General features: G+C 29.8%; 2 protein-coding genes across 2 annotated transcripts; both read right to left on the reverse strand.

Moving 5' to 3' along the window:
- Positions 1-251: 251 nt before the first annotated feature.
- LOC114162967 (transcription factor bHLH143-like) lies at positions 252-2,034 on the reverse strand. The gene has a single exon (XM_028046989.2). The coding sequence runs from the start codon at positions 2,032-2,034 to the stop codon at positions 907-909; it is 1,128 nt and encodes a 375-aa protein (XP_027902790.2). The 3' UTR covers positions 252-906.
- A 14,360-nt stretch (positions 2,035-16,394) lies between these two features.
- On the reverse strand, positions 16,395-18,926 carry LOC114162121 (cyclin-D4-1-like). Its single transcript, XM_028045902.2, has 6 exons — positions 18,373-18,926; positions 17,879-17,965; positions 17,689-17,787; positions 17,370-17,571; positions 17,111-17,235; positions 16,395-16,950 (listed from the first exon to the last, which is right to left on the reverse strand). The coding sequence occupies exons 1-6, from the start codon at positions 18,673-18,675 to the stop codon at positions 16,711-16,713; spliced, it is 1,056 nt and encodes a 351-aa protein (XP_027901703.1). The 5' UTR covers positions 18,676-18,926; the 3' UTR covers positions 16,395-16,710.
- Positions 18,927-25,316: the final 6,390 nt, after the last annotated feature.

The following is a 25,316-nucleotide window of genomic DNA, read 5'->3' on the forward strand; positions in this document are numbered from 1 at the left end:
CCATGGAGCAGGGCATAAATTCTCATCACCATAAGAATCATCCAAATAAGAATAATAATTACACGACCAACAACAGTAGCAATATTTTAAAGTTTTTTCCTAACAATGATGCAAAAAAGTATTCATTTCCAATGTGTTTTTCTCCATATTTTTTAAGAGAAACTCTTCACCACTTCCTTACTTGGTTGACAAGGCCGACAACACTTTGTCATACCATAAATGCTTGCATGCGACGTAAATACAAGAAAAAAGACAACAGTAACACCATCCATAATAAATAACATGCAAGAAAGAGATACACGAATGATCCAATCCTCTTCAAGTATACACCAATTAGGATACACACAATGCAACCCCATAAATGTACTAAACACAACTCAAAACAAATATCTGTTTCATACACTGCTGCAACTATCATGTGGAGACTTGTGAACCAGTTTCCTCCATCTCTCACTGCCACTGAAAATTTTCTTCATTTGATTACAACCTACAAAGGATTAATCGTGACAAGGATACAAAAAGAGGAAGCAGGTTTTGGGCCCCATATCGGCATGCACTTGTTTTATGGAGACTTATTTGGAACAACCAATAACCACCCTTCTCATTCAATGATGCAAAATGCTTCACTTACCATGCTCTGGTGTGAGTGCTACTTTTCTCTTAGACTAAGACACGGACTAATGATTCAGAGTCCCTTTATTTTATTGCGCTTGCTACACTGAACACACTTCCCTCTTTCCTTGCACGATGCCTAATGTTGTAGTAGATTACACTCACTACATGAATGGTCTTTACAAGACAGATATACTTAGTATTTCAAACTTCATACGTTGTAACAGAACCAATGCTGTAAAGTACTATACTTAGTAATAGACAAATGAAATGTCTGGGAAAGAATTTTCCAACTTACAAGGCATCAAGTCCGAATGCCTGAGCCTTCTGTTTCAATGATTTCAAGCTGCGTATTGCATCATCGAGGAGCATAACCGGGCCTTTATCTTTCCCTCCAGGAATTATGCTCTGCAGAATGCTGAGAACATCTTGAATCTTCTCCTTTTTCATCTTCTTATTGCTAGACAAGGATCCACCATTGTTGTTACTCGAACATCTTGATTCTGAGTCATCACATGTGGCCGAAGATTTGTTCATATTCTGAGAACTTGCAGTATCAGTGAGCTGTATGTCTTCACAATAACCATCCAATAGCTTCCTCTTCTTGGTTTTCTTTGCAGAGCTTGCAACTTCATTCACAGTTTCATCCCTAGAGGTTTTGCAGTCATCATGAGTGGTCATTGTGCTAGGAGAGTGCCCAGTGCTTGTAACTTCATCATCATCATCATCATCATCATCATCATCATCGTCATGGGAAGAATAGTCATCACTGTCTGAGTAAAGCAATGCATTAATTTCTTCTGTGTCTTCATGCATCTCGCTTTCAATGCTAGTTTCATGATTCTCATGAACCTTGTCAGCCAAAGTTGGCTCACTCATACGATTCAAATTCAAATTTCTTCTAAAACAAGGTTCATCACCCCTCCAATTGTTACCACCATGTAGTTTTGAATGCCAAGAAGCAAGGCACTCGCAGGGACTCCCAAACCTAGAACTATAAACAACAGTTGTTTGACCAGCAGTCTTGTCAATGACAAGAAATTGTTTCCGTGGCGAGCTAGACTCGCCAAATGGAGCAATTTTGTCCCCAAAACCTTTCACATGGTCAACAGGGGTTTTTCCCTCAACAGTGAAGCTCGGAGCAGGTGTAAATTCTTGTCGAAAGCGAGGCAAACAATAAAACCAACCACGCGGATCACTGGAACATCCTAACTGCATACGAGGTTGTAGTGCAGAGGATGCAAAAGCTGGCATTGTCTCATATGCAGAAATCATATTCACGCCTGGGTTCATGGCTGCAGAAACACCACCTAGCTTCCCTACATCAAGGGGATTCAAATTTGGTGATTGCCATCCTAATTGCAGATTTGGTATCCAGGTTCCACAATCTTCTTTCATTTTATCAGAACAATCACCTAACATTTACGATATACCATAAAAATCAATACAATTAAACGACATACAATACAAGACATATTTTTAATGAATGAACAACAACGATGTAAAACATACCTGAAGAAAAAACGATTTCAACTCGAGAGCTATTTGTTACAAAAGATACTCTGTTTCACGAACAAGGAAAAAACTAAAAGAACCAGCTTAACCCACCCAAACGGAGCAAGGCAAATTACGTGACAGGTTTGAGCAAATGACGGAAATATTCAGCCTGAACAATAGCCAAACACATAAGTTAACAGTCATTAACATGTTTCTTGGCAGATCATGGCATGTGCATAATAAAACTAAAATGTTGGCCATCATTACACAGAGGTGGATATCACATACCTGGCATTCTCTGAGAGGTTGAAAACATGCTATAACTCTAACTATAATGGTGGAGTTCCCGGCAATTCCACTTTCATGTTTCAATGCCCGAAATCTCGTTTGACTCGCTGCTTGGCACACCATAACTACTTTCCAACCCTCTTCAATTCAAAATGCAAGAACCACACTTTTGCTGACAACAATTAGTCTGATCAACTCCACCCAGTGCAACAGGTTTCGAATTTGATTAAACAAATAAACTATGCCCAAATCACTAAACAAACACCAACAACTAAATACTCCTAGAAAAGGAATGAAAAGGGAATTTTAGGCTAATTTTTGTTTCGAAAATTTTGCTAATGCTACCGTTTAGCTGATCTGACGGAAGTAGCAAGAAAGAAAAACAAAGAAATTGGATCCCATGAAAACTGCTCAAAGAGAATATGGGGAGAGTTTAGATCGCACCACACAAATTACAGAATCACTTTACAGTACAGATTCAACGAAATCCCTTTGCGAAACACATCAACAGAAAGACTAAGCCACCACGGCATGCTGTTGTGTCCTTACCCACACAGAGATAAAGTCTCCCCTTCAACCCAACCTCGCTCACAAACCTGCAACAACATAATTTTCACATCAAAAACCGTTCACCGATTTCTCGATTCAACATAGTAAAAACAAACCACCAAAAAGTTTTAAACTTCCAAGGAATCCTGAATCCTACGGAAGTGGGACTCGGTTCAATCCACGCAGTAAGTTTCCATTATTGAACTAAAGTTTTTCCTTTTGAATTAAGAAAAAAAAAACCTTAAAATTCACAAACACTAAACTTGAAAAAGAAAAGTAACCCAAAAATAATCCTTGTCCTGGAAAAAAAAAATATACAATTCCAGAAGAATTGGCAACAAACAATTGTTCTAGGAAAGGGAAACAAAAGCACAAGGTATGCATAAAATGAAAAACTTACTTAGAATAGAGAGAAGCGATAAGAGAGTGAAAGAAGAGTTGAATGAAGAAACTGAGAAATTAGAGAGAGAAGAAGAGTGAAAAGGGTTAAAGAGTGGGTGAGGAAGGACAAAGAAGAGAGGAACAAGCGTGAATGGGTACAGTCAAAGTGGAAAGTGGATGTGGAAACTCCAACCCACAAGGTAGCACGGGAGTTGAATTATATAGAGCATGCATTGACATATGTGCCCTCGATTGAACTGCATCAAATAATTAACTATTAAATTAATAATAGAAAGCCAAAAGAGGCAAAAGAAAAAATTATGAGAAGAAGAAAAGAATTGTGTCTGTGTGTGGTGGATTGATATTGATTCATACCTGCGTGCGTGAGGGGTGAGAAGTGCACGCAAGGTATCAAGTTTACAATGATGAATAATCACAGTAACTTCAATTTAATTCAAGCTTTGTTGAAGAATGAAGATGAAAGAAAAGTGTCAGTGTGAAAGGGTGGGTGGTTCTATCATGCTGTAACCATGTGAAGAATTGTTTTGGTTGGTTACGGAGTCAATTGATCCATGTGTGTTCTTCTTCACGAATGGATTTTTTTTTTTTCACTCCATCAATCCAGAACTCTATAATCTGTGTTCAATATACATAAAAAGCACAACTTGCAAGATAATTTTATTTTGTTCCATCAAAATCATCTCAACATAAATATCAGTGAACAAAACTTTAACTAATGTTGCATATTTTTGTTGGTGGAAGGAATAGACTGTGTTGTTGACCTCCAAAAAACATGACTCTCCACCTTAAAATATCCTGACATGTGCAATAGTTTGAGGTTGGTTTTATTCAACCGTCGGCATCCTCTGCATCATGCATTGGACCATTGACAAAATGCACATAAAGTTAACAGTTCTTAATCAATTCGACATTTGAGCCCATGGTCCATGCCAACACCAATGTTATATTTAGAAAACCTTCATGGTTCAAAATGTGACATATTCTGTTCCTGGAATAAACAGAGACATAATGGCATGAATCTCGATATCTATATATATATATATATATATATATATATATATATAATCTTATATGTAAAAAAAAAAAAAAAAACTAAAACTGATTCATCCCTAATCCAAAAACTTAAAAATATATATATTTATATATTTTCTTTTTCACCTCACTTATCTTTATACATTTAATCGCACATTTAAATTTCTTACATTAATTAAAAATCAACAAATTTTACCTTGATTAAATTGGATTCCCCTTTCTAGAGATCTATCATGTGTGTTAAAATGACTGCAATTTTATGCTTTCTTTTAAATGGAATAATATCTTTTAAAATACAGTTTTCATTTGTAAAACTGAACTGTTTTTTTTAAATCAATATATTTAGAAGTAAAATCATATTGCAAACGGAAATTGAATAATATTTTATGATTTTTTTAAAAGGCTATATTTTAAAATGATATTTTTACTAAAATTATATTTTAAGAATAACTTATTTACAATTGATAAATTTTTAAAATCTACTCACGTTTATATTTTTCTTTCAATTATAAAAATTCCTACACAACACGATGTTAGTAACATCGATGTCTAACTTTAGGGTTTGTTTAAAAAATTAATTGGCTAGCTTTTTTTTTCCTGCCGCCGACATCAAATTTTATAATTAAAATAAAATGAGTATATCTTTGATTTCAAAAATCAATTAAAGGATAAAATTTCAGATTGAAAGAGCTTGTTGCTTCTACGTGGGAATCAATTTTCTAATGTTGAAACACCCACACAAAATTTATTAAAAATTCAAATAAAAACTTCTAGATTTATCATAAATTGATCTTATGTTCGAACACTCAAATCTAGATAAAAAAGTCTATATACCCATTCACATATGTAAGTACAACCATTAGACGTAAAAAAGATGTGTCAACATATTTTTGAGAGCAAGTAATTGCAATTTTAATTAGTATATATACCTTTAATTACATAGGTAAAATAAGTTTATATATATATATATATATATATATATATATATAATAACTATTTATTTAAAAAATAATTCCTTTTAGTAGTGAATGTTGGATAACTTCATTCTTGCAAGCTTCTCACAATGCAGAATCACTGTCCTATGCAGCACTTTGACGAGAAACTAGACCGAAAAGAAGCAATCTTATATTAGAGTGAATAAATAAGTAGATAAGAGGAACCAGACAGAGTATGGTTGAACCCAATAACAAATTCCAAAATGGTGTGACCATGATTTCGTGACCTGAAACAAATCTTAAACACAGACCCAATTCAAGAGAATTTTAGAAGTAGTTTATTTAAATCACAAATAATTTATTGGAAAGACACAAATAAAGCCTGAATTTAATCTATACAAAGAATTGATATTATTTCCCACTCAACTTTAAGCAAATGGATTCATAAATCTTGCACTTTATACGTTGATTGAATTTCTTATTTTTATCTAATATTAAATCCAAACTCACACTTAGAATATTAATAAAAGTTGAGGACGCAATAAACCAGCCAAACAACTCTCCTTCTAACTTTCATTACTTCTTTATTACTTCTTGCAAAATCCATTTTGGTTTAGATAAGTTAATCAATAATGATGACATTAAATTAAAACAATTTCTACGCACGTCTGAATGTTATTCTATCATCATGCTCACTTTATTTGCCTTTTTTTTTTCCTCTAAAATAATCCTCTTTTCATACGATGTCAATTAAACCAGTAACACATTTGTAATGTGAGGAGCATGCTTGTTGTGGACCCCTAAACACCACAGGCAAATCCCCAAGTTGCAGCTTCTTTCAAATTATTTTATACACAAATAATTTTGAGAAGGATAATAATACTATAACGATTAAAATTTAACAACTTTTTTTTAAACATCACTTAAAAAATAATTACTCAAATTATAAGAAAAAGTTGTCAAAATTTAGTTGATATAGTCTTCTGAGAATACATCGACTCTTATCACTTTTTATTATAAATTATTTTATTAAGGAAAAACTCTGTAAGCATGCATCCTTCGTCACAAACAACCAATAGAAAGAGAGAAAAGATTATTCTTTGCAAGGCACTGATGTATATATAATATACCACTCACTATATATATTAATTTCAACACCTGTCATTTTCTTTTCTTTTCTTCATGTACATGTCGTGCATGTGAATCTCTTTCACTTCTCTTGTTTTTTTTTTCTCTACTCTTCCTTCATCTGTTTCGACGTGGTTTCAGTGAAATCATTCTTGATGTTTAATTATGAAGTGCATAGCCAAGTTAATTAATTAGTGTTACCGTTGAAAATCTTAATAACACGACATTGTACTTCAAAAATGCATAACACGACAAAAAGAGGTCCCAATGGGAGGGAGCTAAACTAGGTTTAAGCCATTAACAAAATCTTCTTTTGTTTCTCTCGAGTTTCGGATAACTTCTGTTGCCATCTACGAACTTAAAAAATATATATATATATATATATATATATATATATATATATATATATATATATATATTTATATATGTTTCTTCTATTTTTTTTTAATTTGGATTTCCAAGAGTCAACTACGATGTGTGTACTGTTTTAATTTTGTAATGGACAAGAAAATAAATAAAAGAATGTTTCAACCGTGACAGAAAAATGATATCTTTAAAACTGTTAAAATGAGACACAAGTGTGACCCAAAGAAAAATACGAAACGAAAGTGAAAAGCCTTTAAGAAGTGGGAAAGATGTATGAAAAGAAAAGAAAGAAAAAATAAAAAAAAAGTGAAAGACGTGCTCTACAAGAATTAAGAATTAAGAAAGAAAAGAAATTGGTTTGTTTATGGCGCAGATAAACACGGTCTTCCATGTTTCCAGCGACTAATGTTTCTATTTATCACGTTCAACGCAACACTCCCATCCCATCATTCCTACGTGGGTCACGATTAAGTAGATTTAATATGCTAAAGTTAAAGCACAAACCTAATCGACGTGAGTTGATGACTCGTGTTTATTAGAAATTTTTTGGTTCAAGAATAATAATTATAATAATTTATTTTTATCATAATGAAATTTTAAAAATTAGCTGATCGTAGAGATAAAATAATTTCATAATATATATAAAAGTGAGTGCAAACCTCATCTTATAAGTCAGTTTTATGAGGTCAAGTTAAACTTAAATTCATTTATTGACATAGTATCAGTCATAGGTTAAAGTATATCCTAACGAAAATTGATGTTTGTTGAGTTTATTGTTTCACCTCCTATTGGACCACCCATTAATGTCCAGTATCACGACTCACATATAATATTGTTTCACTTCCTATTGGATCACCAATTAATATTTAGTCTCACGTACAATAACGAGGAAAGATATTAAAAAGTCTCAAATCGATTAAAGATAAAATCTGACTATAGTATATTTTCTCATTTCATACATATTTTGGTTTGGTTTACTTTTTAGAAGAAGCATTACATTGCATTGCATTACCCACTAAAATGATGCATTTGAGAATGGTGGGACATGAGACCATGGAGCCAATATGGTTGTGGATTCTCCAACAAAAACATCCACGCTTGGAAAGTTAAAACAACCAACACCCTCTCCATCCACCTCCCCCACTAAAAAACTTAGTGTGTTTTCCTTTTTTTCTTTAAAAAAAAAAAAAAAAACAACCACAAACCAATGCAAAAAGTTAGACCAAAAGGCAAAGAGGAATCCATGTCCCCTACCTCCGTTGTTTTATATGCCAAATACCATTTGCTTTCTTAGACTTTTATCCCAACTAATCTTTTTTTAATGTCAACACCTTTTTTCCCTTCAACTTTCAATCCTCACCTTCTATATTTTACAAAACCAAACAATTGGATCGTGTTTTCTTTAAACGGCTATGCAAAGTTTAAAAAAAAAAGTCGATTAAATAATCATGTCTTTAGGTTTGGTTGTGTTTAACGTTTTAATCATCGTTGTACATGTGCGACAGGTATACAACTTGCAATTTTTACGACATAAAATTTGATCTCTATCGTAAATCTTAACACTAAACAAAGGAAATTAAATTTATCTATTAATTTATATATATACTTTTGTTGAATATTAAAAGAATTAGAAGTAGTGTAGAAAGTGTGTTTGTTTAAGTGGGAGTTGGCTGAACATAATTGAGTTATGGGAATGTTTATTTCCCTTAGATGGGAAGGAAAGAAAGTGTGGTTGATAATATAAAGATGGCAATAACTTCACATATCTTCCACCATGAGTGAGGCATTGAAGTTGTGGGAGAGTTTCTTTTGGTTCTAATAATGTCAGTTCCAAATTCATTAGAGTCATCCATCTCCCATTTGTGGCAAGTCAACCCAAAAAATATAATACATATCACATTGTTGTCTTGTACGGTTAATTCAAAGTCTTCCATTCTAGCAAAAAGAGTGTAGAAAAAAGTATTCGGATGGGTAGAAAATTTGAGAAACGCAAATAATGCACGTTCATGATCACTATAAAATATTCTTTTAATCTATTATATATATATATATACATATATATATATATATATATATATATATATATATATATATTCACCTCATATATTCTTTTATCAATTTTATAGTGGGATTTTGAGTTATAAATTATACGGCGTTTCTCAAGTTTCGTGATATTTTGAGGTGTGTAGAAATTTAACAGTAAAGAAACTCCAACAATTAAATGTGGGTTTATTTTTTTATGTAAGGATACAAATTTAAGTATAAGTTTAAATTTTATATTAAAAATGAAAGTGAAAAAAATTAGCAATATATAAAAAAATAAGTCACAAACTCATTATTTTAAGGTTTTTAATAAGAGGTGATTTCAAATTTTATCTGGGTTTGGTTCATGTTTTATTAGTTGAATGTCTTTTATGAATTTCTTGTTACAATGAACAACAATGTTAGTAAGAGTAAATAGTGAAATCTTCATCGTTAAAAATATTTGAAGTCAGCATCACAATGTGAGGTGAATACACTAAAGTGATAAACTATTGAGAATTTAAGTTTAAGTTTACATTAAATAAAAAAAAATTGAGCATATAAAAATTGAAAACCCACTAGTAAGTTCATTTTCAAAAATCATATTTTGATTAAGTTATTATAAGAAAATCATATTTTGATTAAGTTATTATAAGAAATTTAAGTGTTCAATTACAAGTTCCAATATTAATTAATATTCCTAATGGGTTCAAAGAGTTTCCCATTCTCTATATTGAAAAGTTAATGACAATTTAAATACAATTTTCTTTTTAATCCTCTGGGATGTATTTTAAAGACAAGTTTATTTTAATACACCAAATAGTTTCATATTACTTAGAACTTAAGATCACCTTTAAACCCTCTAAAGCATGTTAAAATGGAAAATATAAAAGTGAAAAATGTTATTAAAATATACAAGACTGTGATAATCCTTTAAAACCACTAATACTCAAAAAATTTTGTCATCGTTAGTATTGATTGTCTTCATTCTCGTACAAAAGACACCCTAACCTTCAAGTCAATGTCTATTTATTTCAATCACAAATAAGTATACAACAAGATAGTAAAAGGACTCGTTACAACTACTTGCATTATAGGATTGGTTGATGATCTTATACTAATCATGAATTCATCTCAGTCCAAACACGATTTAATCACGCTTACCACTAACTGTCCTATGGTGTGGGTATATCTGCCTGGATTCTCTTGGCTGAGAATTGAGACTAGTAGTGTGTCTGACAAATTAATTTTTGTTTGATTTTGTTTCATTCGTTAACCGTATCACTGACTCGAGATCCAATCAGTTCATGTAGCATTCATACAATAGGTAAACGGTAATGTAATCAAAATCAGACTTAATACATAAGTAGAGATATATATTAAATTGAAACTATTAAGAAAATCCTAATAAAAAATAATACATAAGTAGAGGTATTAAATTGAAACTATTAAGAAAATCCTAATAAAAAAATAATACATAAGTAGAAGTATTAAATTGAAACTATTAAGAAAATCCTAATAAAAAAATAGTAAGTAGAGTATTAAATTCAAGAAGTAAATGTCAAATAATTAAATAAATTGAAGCATGCTAATGTTGTCACTCAAACAAAATATATTAACTAATATAAAAAAAAAAATATTTTTCGATTAATTTAGAGTTTAATGTTTAAGGTCAATTTATTTTTGATTTACATAAAGGAATATGTTTTTTAAAATATTATGAAAAGGAACGAAGACTTTAAAGTATACGTCAGAGTTTTAAGTCGTAAGACATGTTAGGACTTCTACTTTTTTTATACAATGAAGTCTTTGCACCAATGACTTATTTTCAGTAAAGTCGTACTTATAACACAAAAAATTAAATAAAAAATGCTATGTTTTCTCTCTTTTAATTAATATTTTTTCCATTAAATTTTAAAACAGGATTGACAGAACAGATCTAAATCCATTCACAATTAAATTCATTCATTGTAGAAAAAAAATTATCGAAGCAAATCTATTTATTTAGTTTTATAAATGATTAACGATTATACCGTATTCATCAAAATCTAATATCTTTTTCTACCAAACTTAACCAATCCAAATTAACCAACCAATCTTTTTTATAATTAATTTGTCTTTGATTTTGCATTGTAAAAGAATGAATTATTGATAATTTTTTTAAAAAGAGATTCATAGTGAAAATACATCGATGAAATACAAGTCTAATCCAAATAAGAAAATAAATAAATAAATAAATATATATATATATATGGTACTCAGGAATTTGACTAAAAATTTTAAGGGATCAAATTATATTTGTTATATATAAATTACTTTTTTTATTTAAAAAATAATAATTTTTTTACATATTTTTTTATTCAAAATAAGCATTCATGACAATAGAATCCAAACAATATAACAATATTATATATGAAAGAGTAGCATAAAGTTTATCATCAACAATCATATATATATATATATATATATATATATATATATATATATATATATATATATATATATATATATATATATATATATATATATATATATATATATATATATATATATATATATATATATATAAACAAAAGTTACCTTTAGTGAGAGTGCTCCTCCAACTTTTAAAACCTATACAAAAACATTCAAAAAGTTAAAAGAGGTTGATGACAACCAACTTATTGCTAATTATAATTTAATGCAAATAAACTCAATTATCTGTAAAAATAAAAACATATGAGCTAGGTCGTCCACTTGGTTTTTTACTAAAAGATAGCACGGTAAGTAATATGCAGCATCTTTTAATGGCGATTACTCTAACCATGAAGAAAATAAGATAAACCATGTGTACTAAAATCTTCTAGGATGATCATCTTTACCAAACAACGGATAATTTTCTAGATGCATTTGATATGGACCCCATTTTAGATAAGCCCTTCGTACCTCATCAATTTGATTTGGTGGATATTGTCAAATTTGAAGACGCTTCCCCGGGATCACGTTCTAAAGTATTTTCAAATTCATTATATGTAACTTAAGAAACCTTAGAGAGTTGTTTTTCATTTTCTTCAATATTTGGATTCTCATAAAGTTTTTCAATTTTAGATGACGTAGATGCATTTTTTTCATCTTCATCACAAGCTTTTCTCTTGAAAAAAGAATGAATTATTTTACTCTTTATCATAATTTTTCTAATATAAATTTGTCACCTCTCACCTATTTACAAAAAATAAAATTATGAATACCCCAAATTAAATCTTAAAAGCAAGACTCAATATTTTAAGAAAACTAATAACTTCTAAATGATTAACTTCCCTTACCTTAGAGTAGATTCCTAATCTTGCTCTTTCCTTACACAACTTCAAAGCCTAAAATAGCTCTATCTACACAAATAAGAGTTTGATCAACAATTAAAGCATGATTTTATGATCTCTAACAGATAGAGATATGTCTAGAGCGTAGAAAAGCCATAGACAAGAGGGAAACAAATTACTTAAAAAAAAAAGGAAAAAATGAACTTACTCAAAAGAAGAAATTGTTCGGTCCAAAATATTAATTAACTCTTTAATTTTGTCGTAGTGCAATTTGATTTTGAAAATAATAAAGAATTGACGGTAAAAATTGAGATAAAAATAAAACAAGAAAAAGAAATGGAAACACGAAAGAGAAAAACCAAAATAAGAAATTATAATAGAAAAAAAACATAATTTTTAAATTTTAAAAAAATTCTAAACTAAATTAATATAAATAAAATAATAATATATAAATAAAACGATAATATATAAATAAAGTAATAATATATAAATATATATTTTTAAATATATAAAAAATAAAATAAAATAATAATCAATTAATATAAATAAAATAGTAATATATAAATATTATTTTTTAAATAAATAAAAAATAAAGTAAAAAAAAAATGGTTGGGGAGCCGCGGCTCCCCTATGTTACAACGTTATTCCGCCAGTGATGGTACTCAAATTTTTTGATATCTATTCAATACCAAAATTATAATCATAATTATATTTTCATTATTATTATATATATTTATGAAAAACTGTCAATGAATAAATTAATAAGTATTTTTTTGTTAAATTGATTATAATATAAAATAAAATATATCTTATTGGCTTAGATTATCCTGTTAATTAAAAGTATCAGAGATAAAAATACGAAGAAAATGTGATATAAAAGGTTTTAGTTGATAACTGGTTGCCATGCTGATAATTAGTCTATTCCTCTCCAGCAAGAGCAAGAGTTGATTATTGCTTATGAAAACTTTGCATTAAAAGTAGAATTAGAAAAAAAGTAGTAAATATATACCAAATAGTGTGATAAAAGGTAAAAAATAATATAAAAAAATGGAAAAAAGAAAAGAAAAAATGTTAATGTGTGTGTGATTATAGCAATTATTCCACTAATGCGATTACACCCACGGCCAATACCCACTAACCAATAATGGGAATATGATATGATGCTCTTTTAGGAGCACCATTATTACTAATTATGAATTGGTTGAGGTGTATTATCATTAACAAATTAAAACATGCACCTACACACACTAAACTCCTGTTAAATTATTTCACTTTGTAAAAACACTGTTCATATTTAGGTTTACTCCGTTACATCTAAAACATGATTTAGGACTTCGAACCATAAACCAAACAAGTCCAAAACATTATTTAAGACTTTAAATCCTAAACCAAATGTTCATGGGGCATAAAATTTTGGGTAAGAGTATTCAAGGTTTCATTGTCTAAAGGCCATTGCTTCCTACACCACCATAATTACTAACTACATCCCCACCATATTAGGAAAAAAAAATCAAATACCCTTTATCACTGTAGAGGAAGAAGACAGGAGAAAATGTAAAAAGAAAAACTCGTACCGAAAAGATTTTCCTGAAACATATTTTATATGGCTTGAAAATTTCTTTCTGGAACATATTTCATAAACGGATATTTGGAAAAAATATTTTGGAAGACATTTTATGGATTCCATTCTGAAATTTTAATTTTTGAACATGTATCATATGTTATAGAAATTCTATTGTCATGAAAATTTCGTTTCGAAAATTTTATTCCATAAATTTTGGAAAGTTTTCGGAATATGTAATCTGAAAGTCATTTGTCTGAAAGGTAAAATAGTTATTTCCAAAATGTGTGGGGTGCGTGAAGAAATTATAGGATGCAGAAGTAAAAGCCTTGTCCAGATTATACAAAATATGAAAGAAGCCTTTTTCATTACTTAAATTGGGTCAATATGGATTCGCTTCTTCTGACTCTTGGATGTTTCTTTTTGCACCCATGTAACGTGTGCACCTGTGCGTCAAATATCAAATTACAAAAAAGTTTTTAGATGGTGCAATCTAAGATCAACTTCATTTGAGAAATGTTGTTCAAAAAACGAAACGCAAACAATTAAACTGGAAAACTTAATGTTCTTCACTTCAGTTCAAATAGTGTATAAAAATTTATCTCTCAACACCTTCACCTATGAGTTCCGCACACCAACCTTAATGAAAACTAAGAATGGTGTTCTAAGAAGAGCAATATGTGATGTTTTGAATTGTGTGAAGGTGTAGATGAAAGTTGTGGGGGTGCAGAAAGAAAAACTTCTCTTGTTGTTGTACCTCATAGAAGTCCATTTGTTTTTCGGAAGCCCAAGTTTAGTACGGAAGAAAAACCCACGAGGAAGGAAAGATAGATAATGATTAGTTTTTGACGTTAATGTCTTTATGTTTATAATTTGATCTCCATTGTAATCATATAAAATATTTAAAAAATAGATAAAGCAAAATAAAAAGTCATACGCCAACAAGAATCGAAAAGTATAAAGTTGAAAGAAATGTTTAATTCATCTCTGTTTATACTAAAATTATATTTATTATCTTTCGTGTAGCCAATTACCTTGAAATTATTTTAGTTTAATTATTTTACGCCTTAAATATATAATTATATCAAATATTTGAAGAGAAAAAATTACTATATGTAATATTTATTCCGTTAAAATAAGACTTTTTTTCGTTAAAATTAATTCTCTCTACCGAATAAAATGTATTTTTTTAATATTATATCTTTTATTTCATTAATTACATTATTATTTTATCTAAATTATTTCCATATACCTTTTCAAAAATAAATAACTGAGAAATAATAGTTAATGTCATTTTATAATTTAAAGGATAGACAAATATATATATATATATATATATATATATATATATATATATATATATATATATATATTTTAAATCAAACGCGAGAGATAAAAACAAATAAAGTCAGTAATTAAAAAACAGCGAGTAATGTAATCTTGTCATCTTTAACTTTTAAAAGATGAGATGAACAAAAATGTTTTTTTCTAAAGGTGGATATCTACCAAGAAAAATAAATAGTAACCTAAGCATTTAATAAAATGCAGTAATTATCCATAGACACGCGTTTGAAAACCTTTATTTTCCTTAATTTTCTTTATCCAATCATATACAAACAACTATTATGTGTTCCAAAAGTAATAACTTTTCTTTCCATGTGATTTTGAATGTATAATCCAATAATAACGTGAAGGATCTAACTTATAAGAGTTTTAATAATAATAAAAAAAAATCCCAAGAAGCATCAAATATGCTTTATTATATACCTCTTTCACGTGGCAAAACTTTAAATCACAATTTAACCCACAGATCGCTTAAATTTAATCTATTGTTTGCAAATATTACTTGTTAGATTAAAATTTCCACAAGGCAGAACAAATACACTCTTTAATTTAATAACAACAAAATTGAACATTTAATAAATTCTTTGAACCTTAAAGAGACAGTAGTGAAGCTGAACTGAACCAGTTTTTTGGTTTTTGTAGTTTGTCTCTTGTTTTGGTCGTGTTCTGTAATCCCCATTACCAAAACAGTGATATTTTCTAAACAAATTTAAATTAAAAAAAAAATACTTTGCAGTTTTCTTTTCTATTTCTGTATGTACATGTTAAAAGAACCCAACAAATGAAACATAAATGTGTGCAATCAATGTGAACGCGTAGTGTTAATTATGTAGAAAATAGAGATACAAGTGTGCTGATGATGAATGGTGCTTCATGCATGTTGTGGTTATGATTCAAGTTTTGTCCATTTATGGCTGCAATGGAAGAAAATAGTTTTTTTTTTTTTCTTTTTGTACATTTCTTTCTGACCTACCCTTTGGTGCATGCGCAGCACAACCAAGGTTATCAACAACAACAAAGCAATGTGTTGTAACAGTGAAAGTGTCTCATTGAAATGCTAACAAAGGTTTCTCAGTAAGGGAGAATCTGTTTGGTGACACAACAGTAGTTTCTGAAAGAAAATAACAATGAGAAACTGATTAAATGGAATAAAAATAATAACATATATAAAATATTTCCGCAAATTATAGCTCTGTTTCTTTTTTTTAGTTTGGTTTATTTTTCTCTCCCATTTAACAGTAAAAAAAAAAAAGAAAAAAAAACAATTGAACTAATGAAAACTCCCCCAACTGTACTTACATACAATACTCTAATTCTGCTTCAGTTTCTTTTGTTCTGTAGCTGCTGTTAAGAGATCTAAAATATTTTAACAGCTGGTGATTTACTCAGTTCATGCCAATAGCATGCAATGTATAAGAATGTTCACTTGATCACCCATCTTCCACACATGACCCACCTCACCTTATGTAGTTTTGGTATTTTTTTACACCAGGGTCTCTCTCTCTTTCTTTTTTTTTTCTTTTTTTCTTGGACAATAAAAAATAATTTATTTGTAGCTATTTCTTGCTGCCTCATTTTGGTATTGCTTTGAGGGGGGCACCTTCCATAAAACACAGATAATGTCCATTTTTTGGAAAAGCATCCTATGGATGATGAAAAAACTTCACAATCCACATCCCTACAATAGCTCTGCTCCACAGGTTTTGTTTAACTTCCTCCTTTTAGCATCAGGAGTACTATGTGAAGAGTTAGCACATGAAGCAGCATTTGTGTCATCACTTTTGTGGCTGAAGCACAAAGCATCTAGCACACCTATTGGGCTTTGGGGTAGGCAAGTCACAGAACCACTTGAATCCTTTGCAGAGCCACTGTTTGATGACAACTCTTTCATCATTTTAATGCACTTCAACAGTCTCTCCTGAGAAAGAAACAAAATCACACAATGTTTGTTACCATCAAAACTTTAAGCCTAACTCAACTTCACAAGACTGAACGACTGATCGAAATATATCAGGATAACAAAGTAAAACCCAGTATTAAGTTTTTGTATGATGTTTGGTTTGGACAACCATGGTTACCTTTTCTACGTGTTGAATCAGAACAGAAATTGCTTTCCCTGTGTCAACTGTTTGGGTTTCCCCCATGACATTCATGGCCACTGCTGCTGCAATCTCTGATGGTTTGAATTCCAAGAAGTCAATTCCTGCATTGAATCCACACCATCCAAATTACCATCACTAATTCCACCCATTCACAGTTATTATCACTGCACAGATGAGCCTCATTGAGAAAACAACCCAATTGTGCAATGAAGTGTGAGGGGAAACAGATCGGTACCTATTGCAGTGCTTGATATTAGTTGGATAGATCGCATAATTGCAGACTTCAATGGACTCTGATCCCCATTGATCTTGCAGAGGAAGTAATCAATGAAGGTGAAAGGAGTGATTGATTGCATTCTCCACTTCAATGTGCTTAGCACTAGAAGCTCCATTCTCTGTATGGTCTTAGCCTCAAATACAAACTTTGATTCACCCACCTGAATCAAACACAACCAGGATTAGCATTTAGCACATGCAGGACCAATAATGCATTGTCTCAGTAGGTACCAAACAGTGAAAATAAAACAAAACATAACATAAAATAAAATTTCTACCTGTAAATCAAGAGACACTGGGACTTCTGTCTCATCTACTTTGGCTGCCAGAGATAAACACGCCACAGCCAACAATTGCATTGTCCAAACTCTTCCCTTCTGTGAGTGGAAAAAACATTAGATCACAGTAAAAAGAAAAAGAAAAAGAAAAAAAAAAAAAAACTTCTCTTCTTTTCAATCGAGGACTTACTGGTAATTCATATGCAGAAAGGAACCGATCCAAGTAATTTATAGATAGATATCCACAGAGAGGACCAAAACCGAAATGCGATCGGACCTATAAAACAAGAATATGGGTCTGCTAGTTAGATCATGCTAAAAGACAATCGGATAAACAAGAAACAATAATCAGTTGAAGGTAAATCCAAGTTCTGATCCCAGTTTTGAACATCTTGAAACGCATCCAATTAAAGATTTTCATTCAATCAGCTTGGGAACATGCAAGTTAAGCCACAAAAGGTAGCAAGGGAATAATCAATTCATCATCAATCATCAATCATCAATCACTGGAATGTGAAATTCAAATAAAATGCTTCCGAAAGTTCAGATTTCTTTTCAGGATATTATTAGAACGGCCCGTGTTTCTATTTTTCACAAGAAAAAGGAGGAAAACGGGGATGGTGAAATAAAGATCAGAGCTTTGAGTGATTAAGAAAGAAGAAGAAGGAAAAGTGTTGAACCCACCTTGTGAATCCAATCAATGGCCTCTTTTCTGGCACCAGAGTCCAAAATTCCAGTCTGAAGGCTATTGAAGTAACGCAAACCAGGCCAGAGTTGGCACTCTCTTTCCACCATCATCGCCAAGCACTCATCACTCAGCAATGGCAACTCATCCGGTTCATCATCATCATCATCGAAGCGGTGCCTCCGGGGCCGCCACGTGTCCTCGCACACCCCCATCATCGTACCCCCGTAATGGCTCTCGTCGAAAACGGTGCTGTCCTCTGAGCAAAGGAGACTCGAAACACAGTCAAAACTGGGTGCCATTGCTGCAAGACCTCAAAATCAAAACTCAACCAACCACCCTCCAAATTCACAAGAACCAATCTTTTTGTTCAGATTATTGATGGGGTCTCTCTGTATGTGCTTGATGTGTTGAGTTTCTTTTACCAAAATTGTTAAAAGGAAGAAATGACAATCTGTGGAAATAACAACAAAAGCACTATAGAGCCACACAACACAGCACAATCCTTTGTTTCTCTCTCTCACTCTCTCTCTCTCTACACTCAGCTGAAAAGAGTGCCGCAGGAGAGGGCCTTATGAAGGAAACCAACACCCCTTTTTAGGGTAAAAGGCAGAGAGAGAGAGGGATGAGAGTGGAGTTGGCACAGAGGGGTCCTCCATAGTGTGAATTCTTCTATATGTTTAATTCATAAAAACCAATGCTAATTACCATTTTCTAATCTCGCACTGTAAATACAACACATAGACTTCTTAATTAATGAAATAACCAGAACAAAACAAATTTATTATCAGTTAAATTTGAAGAGAAAAACTATGAAAAGCTGTAATGATAAACATACAAATTCAATCTTTTTTTTTTTTGTAACAATTATCTAATTGATCTGTCTGTTTCTTACATTACTGTTTTATTAAATCTGTATTGGAATATCAATATTATTCTCTGGAGAATATTTATTAGAGAGACGTTGGGAGGTGCACCTGAATATTAAAGGCAAGTTTATTACATTATAAATATTCAATTTTTATTACTTACCATAAACAAAGACGTTTCTCTCCAATCTCATACAATTTACACCTCTGCTGCAGTTTATGCTGTTACTAAATATTAACATAGAAACGTTAAATTGACCAGAACAACAACATTCCTTCCAAATCACAAAGTGTCTCAGTTCTCAGTAACTCATTCCAGAATTAACATTCTATAATGAAATTTCTAAATGTACCCAATGCTGCAAATGGTACTCCAACCATAAGGACATCCATTAATACACTGAAACTTTTGAATCACATTAATCACTCACTTCTTAGTTTTTTTAAAATGTGAGAAAGACAAAATTTTTCAAAAAAAAAATTGGAAGAATTTAGAGAAAAAATGAGTTAAGGGGTTGGTAATAGGAATGAAGAAGATAAAGGGTGATAAAAAAAAAAAAAAGTAAAGTGTAAAAGTGAAAAGGTGCAGAGTGTGTTGTTTTATCCTGAGTCGACGCGTGTGCTTCGCTGACATTGGCTAAGACCGGAAGCGTTGGTTTCGGTCTCAAGTCACTTTAACGTACTACATACATACTACAACCTGTCATTTCCCTCCAACCTTACCCGCCAAATATCACTATTTATTCAGTTTATCAAATTCAATAAATTGCAACACTTAATTTTAATTATGACCAAAACAAAAATATATTGACTTTATTTATACCTTTAAAAGTATGGATGGACAGTAACACAACTTCTCTACTTGAAATTAATTATTTAGTCTCCGCCCTAAAAATAATTTAGAAATAGATTTGTTATATTAATTTTATTTTTTTTCAAATAATTCATTGAGTGTTATTTGTATATATTTGGTAAAAAATGCATGCACTGTAAGAATGAGTGTTTACTTTTTTTATAATAAAAATTATAAAAATAAATTTAAGTAATGTTTGTAATTTTATTATGGATAAATTTTAGTTTCTTTTTTAGATAATTTTTATTATAAATAGTTGCTTTAATTTAAAAATTTTAAGAATAGTTAAATGTTAAAAAAAATCAAATCAAAGAAAATAGATAAATTTAAAAAATAAAATCACTTAAAAAATAAAATTAATAAAATGATTGTTTTAATTTAAAAAAACTTCAAAGGATAAATTGCAAACAATGAAATGGAAAAGTATAAATATTTAAAATATAATTTAATAAAAAATTGATAATACATATTTTTCACCAGTTTTACTCAGTTTAATTCACGAGGGCGAAATTGTTATAATTAGAAGAAGTAATGATAACACAGTTAGATGAATTTGCACGTATTAAAAATCTTGCTCTCATAGCTTGTGCTATTGATGGTGGTGGGGTAACAATTAATAGTAGCCACTTTGTGTAATGGGAATATTTTTTAAAATATTTTTTATTTTCTATGGATTTAAATTATAGGTAGAATAATTACTAAATTGATAAAAATGTCATTTTAATTCATTGTATAAATATAAAAACAATACCAAATTCTTAAATGATAAAACACCAAATTAAGTATAAGTGAATTGCCACAAATCAAATACATAAAAATAAATCAAATTTATTATCTCTTATTAATTTGATTTTTAAAAGAAAAAAAATGTAAAAGTTACGATAATGTTTTGCTATGAGTTTATAGATTTTATATTTACAACATTTTTTCGTTGTATATTTTTATTAAGGGTCGCAATACCTTTAATATGAATAGAAAAAAATTAAGTAACTTTTCTGTCTTTTTAGCAAATTTAGGATGTAAAAGGGCATTAAAACTGTTTTTCTTTAATGAAGTTATAAGATTGATGGAAAAGATAGATCACACACAAAGTAATAAAATCAAAAAATAGGAAAGAAAAGTAGGATGGGATGGTAGGAGACCGTGCAATAATGTAAATGTGAAGTTGTATTTTTTTTTTTTTCAAAGCTCTTTGTAGTGTGTGTTTTTAATGCTTTATATTATTATATCACTTATCTTATATTTTGATATTTAGTTATTGATTGAAAATATTATCTAAGTCACATTTGACTCACTCAGATTGTTATTGTAATGGTTAGGAATTTGGTTAAATTCACGTTCTTAATAAAAAAACATATTTAATTTGATGATTAATTAAATTAGTAAAGTTTAAAAAAAATGTATGGACGACTATTGGATTATGTGTTTAATAGTGTTAAAGTTAGTTGGTTGTTTATTAGTGTTGTGAGTAGATTACCTTTCGATGTTTGAGTTTGTTTGGCGTACATGATGATCTGTATGTATAGTGAAGTGTACTTGTATATGATGTATGCATTTTTTTTTTCTATGTATATGATGTATGCATCATTTTGTGGCTATGTATATGATGTATGCATTTTTTTGTTTATGAGTAAAATGTTTACTATTGTAAACTCCATGACAATGTATAATGTATAACTTTTTAACCAATCTCATGTGTTAAACTTAATGTCATGTATAAAATTTTGTTTAAACTTTATTGGAAGATATTTGATACATAAATTTATTGTTGGTAGAGAATTTAATAGAGTAATTTATTTAGTGAATTAAAAATTCTTAGAATAAAATAAGTTATTTAAAATTAGAAGAAATTTGAAATTATGGAATTTCATAATTGAATTACTTAAAATTAGAGAATTTCAAATTCCACTTAACACGTAAGGATTTGAAATTGTTTATATTCTAAAATTCATATTTTGGTATTTGTCGTTTAGGTTGATTCAACATTATCGGCCTAAACTTTGATAGACTCGATCCAATTTTAGATGGAATCAATCAAACTTCGTTTGACATGGTCATCACTCAATGTCTCAACTCAACTTAACTTAGTCAAACGTAACCTAATTTTCCCAACTTGACTTGGACTTAGCCAAAGCTCGATCGAATTGAACTTGACTCATCATGGGCCTAGTCCAACTTGGTTAAATGTGATCCCACCCTGGTCAACATAATTTGAATTTTAGTCGACTTGGCTCTCTCTAGCGGACTCAACTCAACTTGACTTAGTCTTAATTAGGCTATGTTAGACTAGTCTTGATCAGACTAAGAGCAACATAGGCCAAGCCAAACTTGGTTGAACGTGGGTTTTCTCCAACTCATATGAATGTAAACTCGCCCTGACTCGAGCGACTATGGGATGCCCTAACTTGGCACAACTTAGGCTAATATAAACTTGGACTCAAATTAACTTGGTTCATCATGGGTTTTAGTTAACTCAACTCGATTGAGGTTTGACTTAACTTGACCTACACCCATACCAACTCAATTTAACTTAGGCTCAATCTAGCTCAACTCGACACAGCCAAAGTCAATTCAACTCGACTTGGGCCTAGTCTGACTCGACTTGAGTCGGGTCGACTTAGCTTGACTCTTGACTCTACCTAATGTGAGTCCAACCTTGTGTTATGTTAATTTATTTTGACTCAATCTAGCATTTTGTAACTTAAATATAAACTTGTTTAACATAAATTGATAACTTCTTTTGCAAATATAAATAAAAAAGTTATTGAAAAACTTTGACTAGAAAATAAGATCAATGAAGATCATATTAGAGCAAAAACATGTTTCTATGACGAATTATTATGCCGGTTTTAATCCATCTAGCATAATAAGTGACACGGTGGCATAAATGTAATTATGGCAAGATTTTCTCATGAAAATCTATAGGAGTGGATTCGTTTTATGGCATTAGTCCTTCTTCATTTGGGCCATGATGTGATTCATATCACTTTCCATGCTAGTTCTCGCTAAAATCAATATAAAAAGTGAACGCAGTGAAACTTTGTAACAAATCAGAAGACTTTTTATACCAATTGTACCTAGACCCGACATAAAAAGTTTGAGCAGTGACATTTTTGTAATAAATTATATTGTTTAGACCTAGAACCGACATAGAAAGTGGAAAATGTGTCAAACTCTATTCTCATCGTTGTGTTCTCCAAACTCTTTTCTTCTTAATCTTCTTCAACTCTCTAAAATAATTTCCCAAGTCATGGAAATGAAATCTCATGTGAAGTCTTGTTCGGTTTCACCATTTGATGAAATTGAAGGGTGATGAGATCGATGAGAGTGGCAACGATGAGTAACAGGCGGTTCGACATAGTTGAGAGGAAGAATCAAAGAATGGGATGAATAAAGTTAAAAAGAGTGAACCCTAAGCGATGGTGAGCGTACGATGACGGCAGCGAGCGAGTGTGAGTGCAAATGTGACCGGCTACAACAATGGTGTGGCAAACGACGACAACCTTTACCGACAGTGGCTTGGTCGAGTAACGGGTGGTGACCTTTGCCAATGTGAGTGATAAATCATGGAGTTGATCGTCATAAGTTACCCTAATAATATCAAATTTGGATTTTTGTAACTCAAAACTCCATAAAGATGCTAAAAAAAAGACAAATTTAATTTTTTGTCAAATTTGTATATTAGTAACATGTTATAAGTAGAGAAATAAATTTGTCCTCGTAAGTATTCTTCGAATTCGTTATCATTTTTACGACAAATCCCCACATTGACTACATGGATATGGGTATATAAGTATGAGTATAGGTAATACTCGATTTTTTAATTTGGTATGAAGGATTGGTATGTATAGGTACATATTTGTTTCGTCTCCCTCTTCATACTTGCCTTAATATCCATTTTTGCCCCCATTTAAATTACTAAAATACTCAAAGTCTAAGTAACCTAATAATATATACATACACTCCACACACTTTCTTTTTTCTTCTCTTCCAATTGTTTGCCTTGTATGAAATTCATTTAAATCTTCGATATATTTTTCCTCTTATCACAATGTTGGTACAATTATGTTCAAATGATTTATGTCAATTAAATATTTTTTATCTCGCACATTTGAACATTTATACTCTTTTTTAATATTTTTATTTATTATTTATTTTTGCATGAAAATGTTTAACTCTCAATTTATGTGTTCAATAACATAAACATTTCATTTAATAGATAATATATATATATATATATATATATTAATGAAATATTTAATCTATAAAAGCTCTTCTGATAATAATTTATAATTTTATATGTTGATAACTTTAATACATATTATTTTGATTTTAATTCACACAACAATAATAATATTTATATTTATGATATTTTTGAAAATTATTGTACACTTTTATATATATATATATATATATATATATATATATATATATATATATATATATATATATTCTTTTTAAAATATACGTATTAACATATTATACGTGTGTCGTATTTATAATGCATCATATCTTATTATCTTATGTTCAACAATTAATAAATTAATTATTGAATTGTAGTTTTTATAAGTTATATTGTTAAGGAGTTATTTTTAATTATATAAGCGAAATTTAATTTAGCATGAATATATATATATATATATATATATATATATATATATATATATATATATATATATATATATATATATATATATATATATATATATATATATTGCATTTTATTGATATATCTTTTTGCAAAGTAATAAGTTCAACAAACCTTTGAAAGTTTGATTTATAATTACTCTACTTAGGGTGTTTGTGCAGGTCATAATATGTAATTAAAATTTTCTTGCAGTCAACTTATACATTTTCATATAATTACATAGTAAATACTTGATTTACTTAAATTCAAACGATATAAAAATCAACAAATAATAAAAAATTCATAATTAAAATTTGAAAATAAAATAAATTCAAAATTTATTTATTATTAAAATTTAAATGTTTTAATTATTACAATAATTAATTCATATTTTAAAACAAGACTCTTACGTCCAACTACTCATAATCTTTAATTAAAGGCTTAATTAGTTTTTTTTTTCAATTTTTGGTAGAAAAATTTCAAGTAGCTATTTTTATTTATTTAATTAAGTGTCAATTTTTTAAAAATTAATTTAATTAAATTTTTTACCTTAATATTTTACTAATGATATTAAAGACATATTACTTATCAATT

Source organism: Vigna unguiculata, chromosome 9, assembly GCF_037176805.1.
Source record: "Vigna unguiculata cultivar grain cowpea cultivar isolate G323 ecotype 2 chromosome 9, ASM3717680v1, whole genome shotgun sequence".
Classification (NCBI taxonomy): domain Eukaryota; kingdom Viridiplantae; phylum Streptophyta; class Magnoliopsida; order Fabales; family Fabaceae; genus Vigna; species Vigna unguiculata.

What these genes read in the sequence shown, in the direction of transcription:
- LOC114162967 (XM_028046989.2), bottom strand. Translation starts at nt 2,034, where the DNA reads ATGTTAGGTGATTGTTCTGATAAAATGAAAGAAGATTGTGGAACCTGG.
- LOC114162121 (XM_028045902.2), bottom strand. Translation starts at nt 18,675, where the DNA reads ATGGCACCCAGTTTTGACTGTGTTTCGAGTCTCCTTTGCTCAGAGGAC. An exon ending in CCATTGATTGGATTCACAAG is followed by an intron (nt 17,966 to 18,372) that starts GTGGGTTCAACA and finishes CTTGTTTTATAG; the next exon opens with GTCCGATCGCATTTCGGTTT. An exon ending in CAGTGTCTCTTGATTTACAG is followed by an intron (nt 17,572 to 17,688) that starts GTAGAAATTTTA and finishes TGTTTGATTCAG; the next exon opens with GTGGGTGAATCAAAGTTTGT.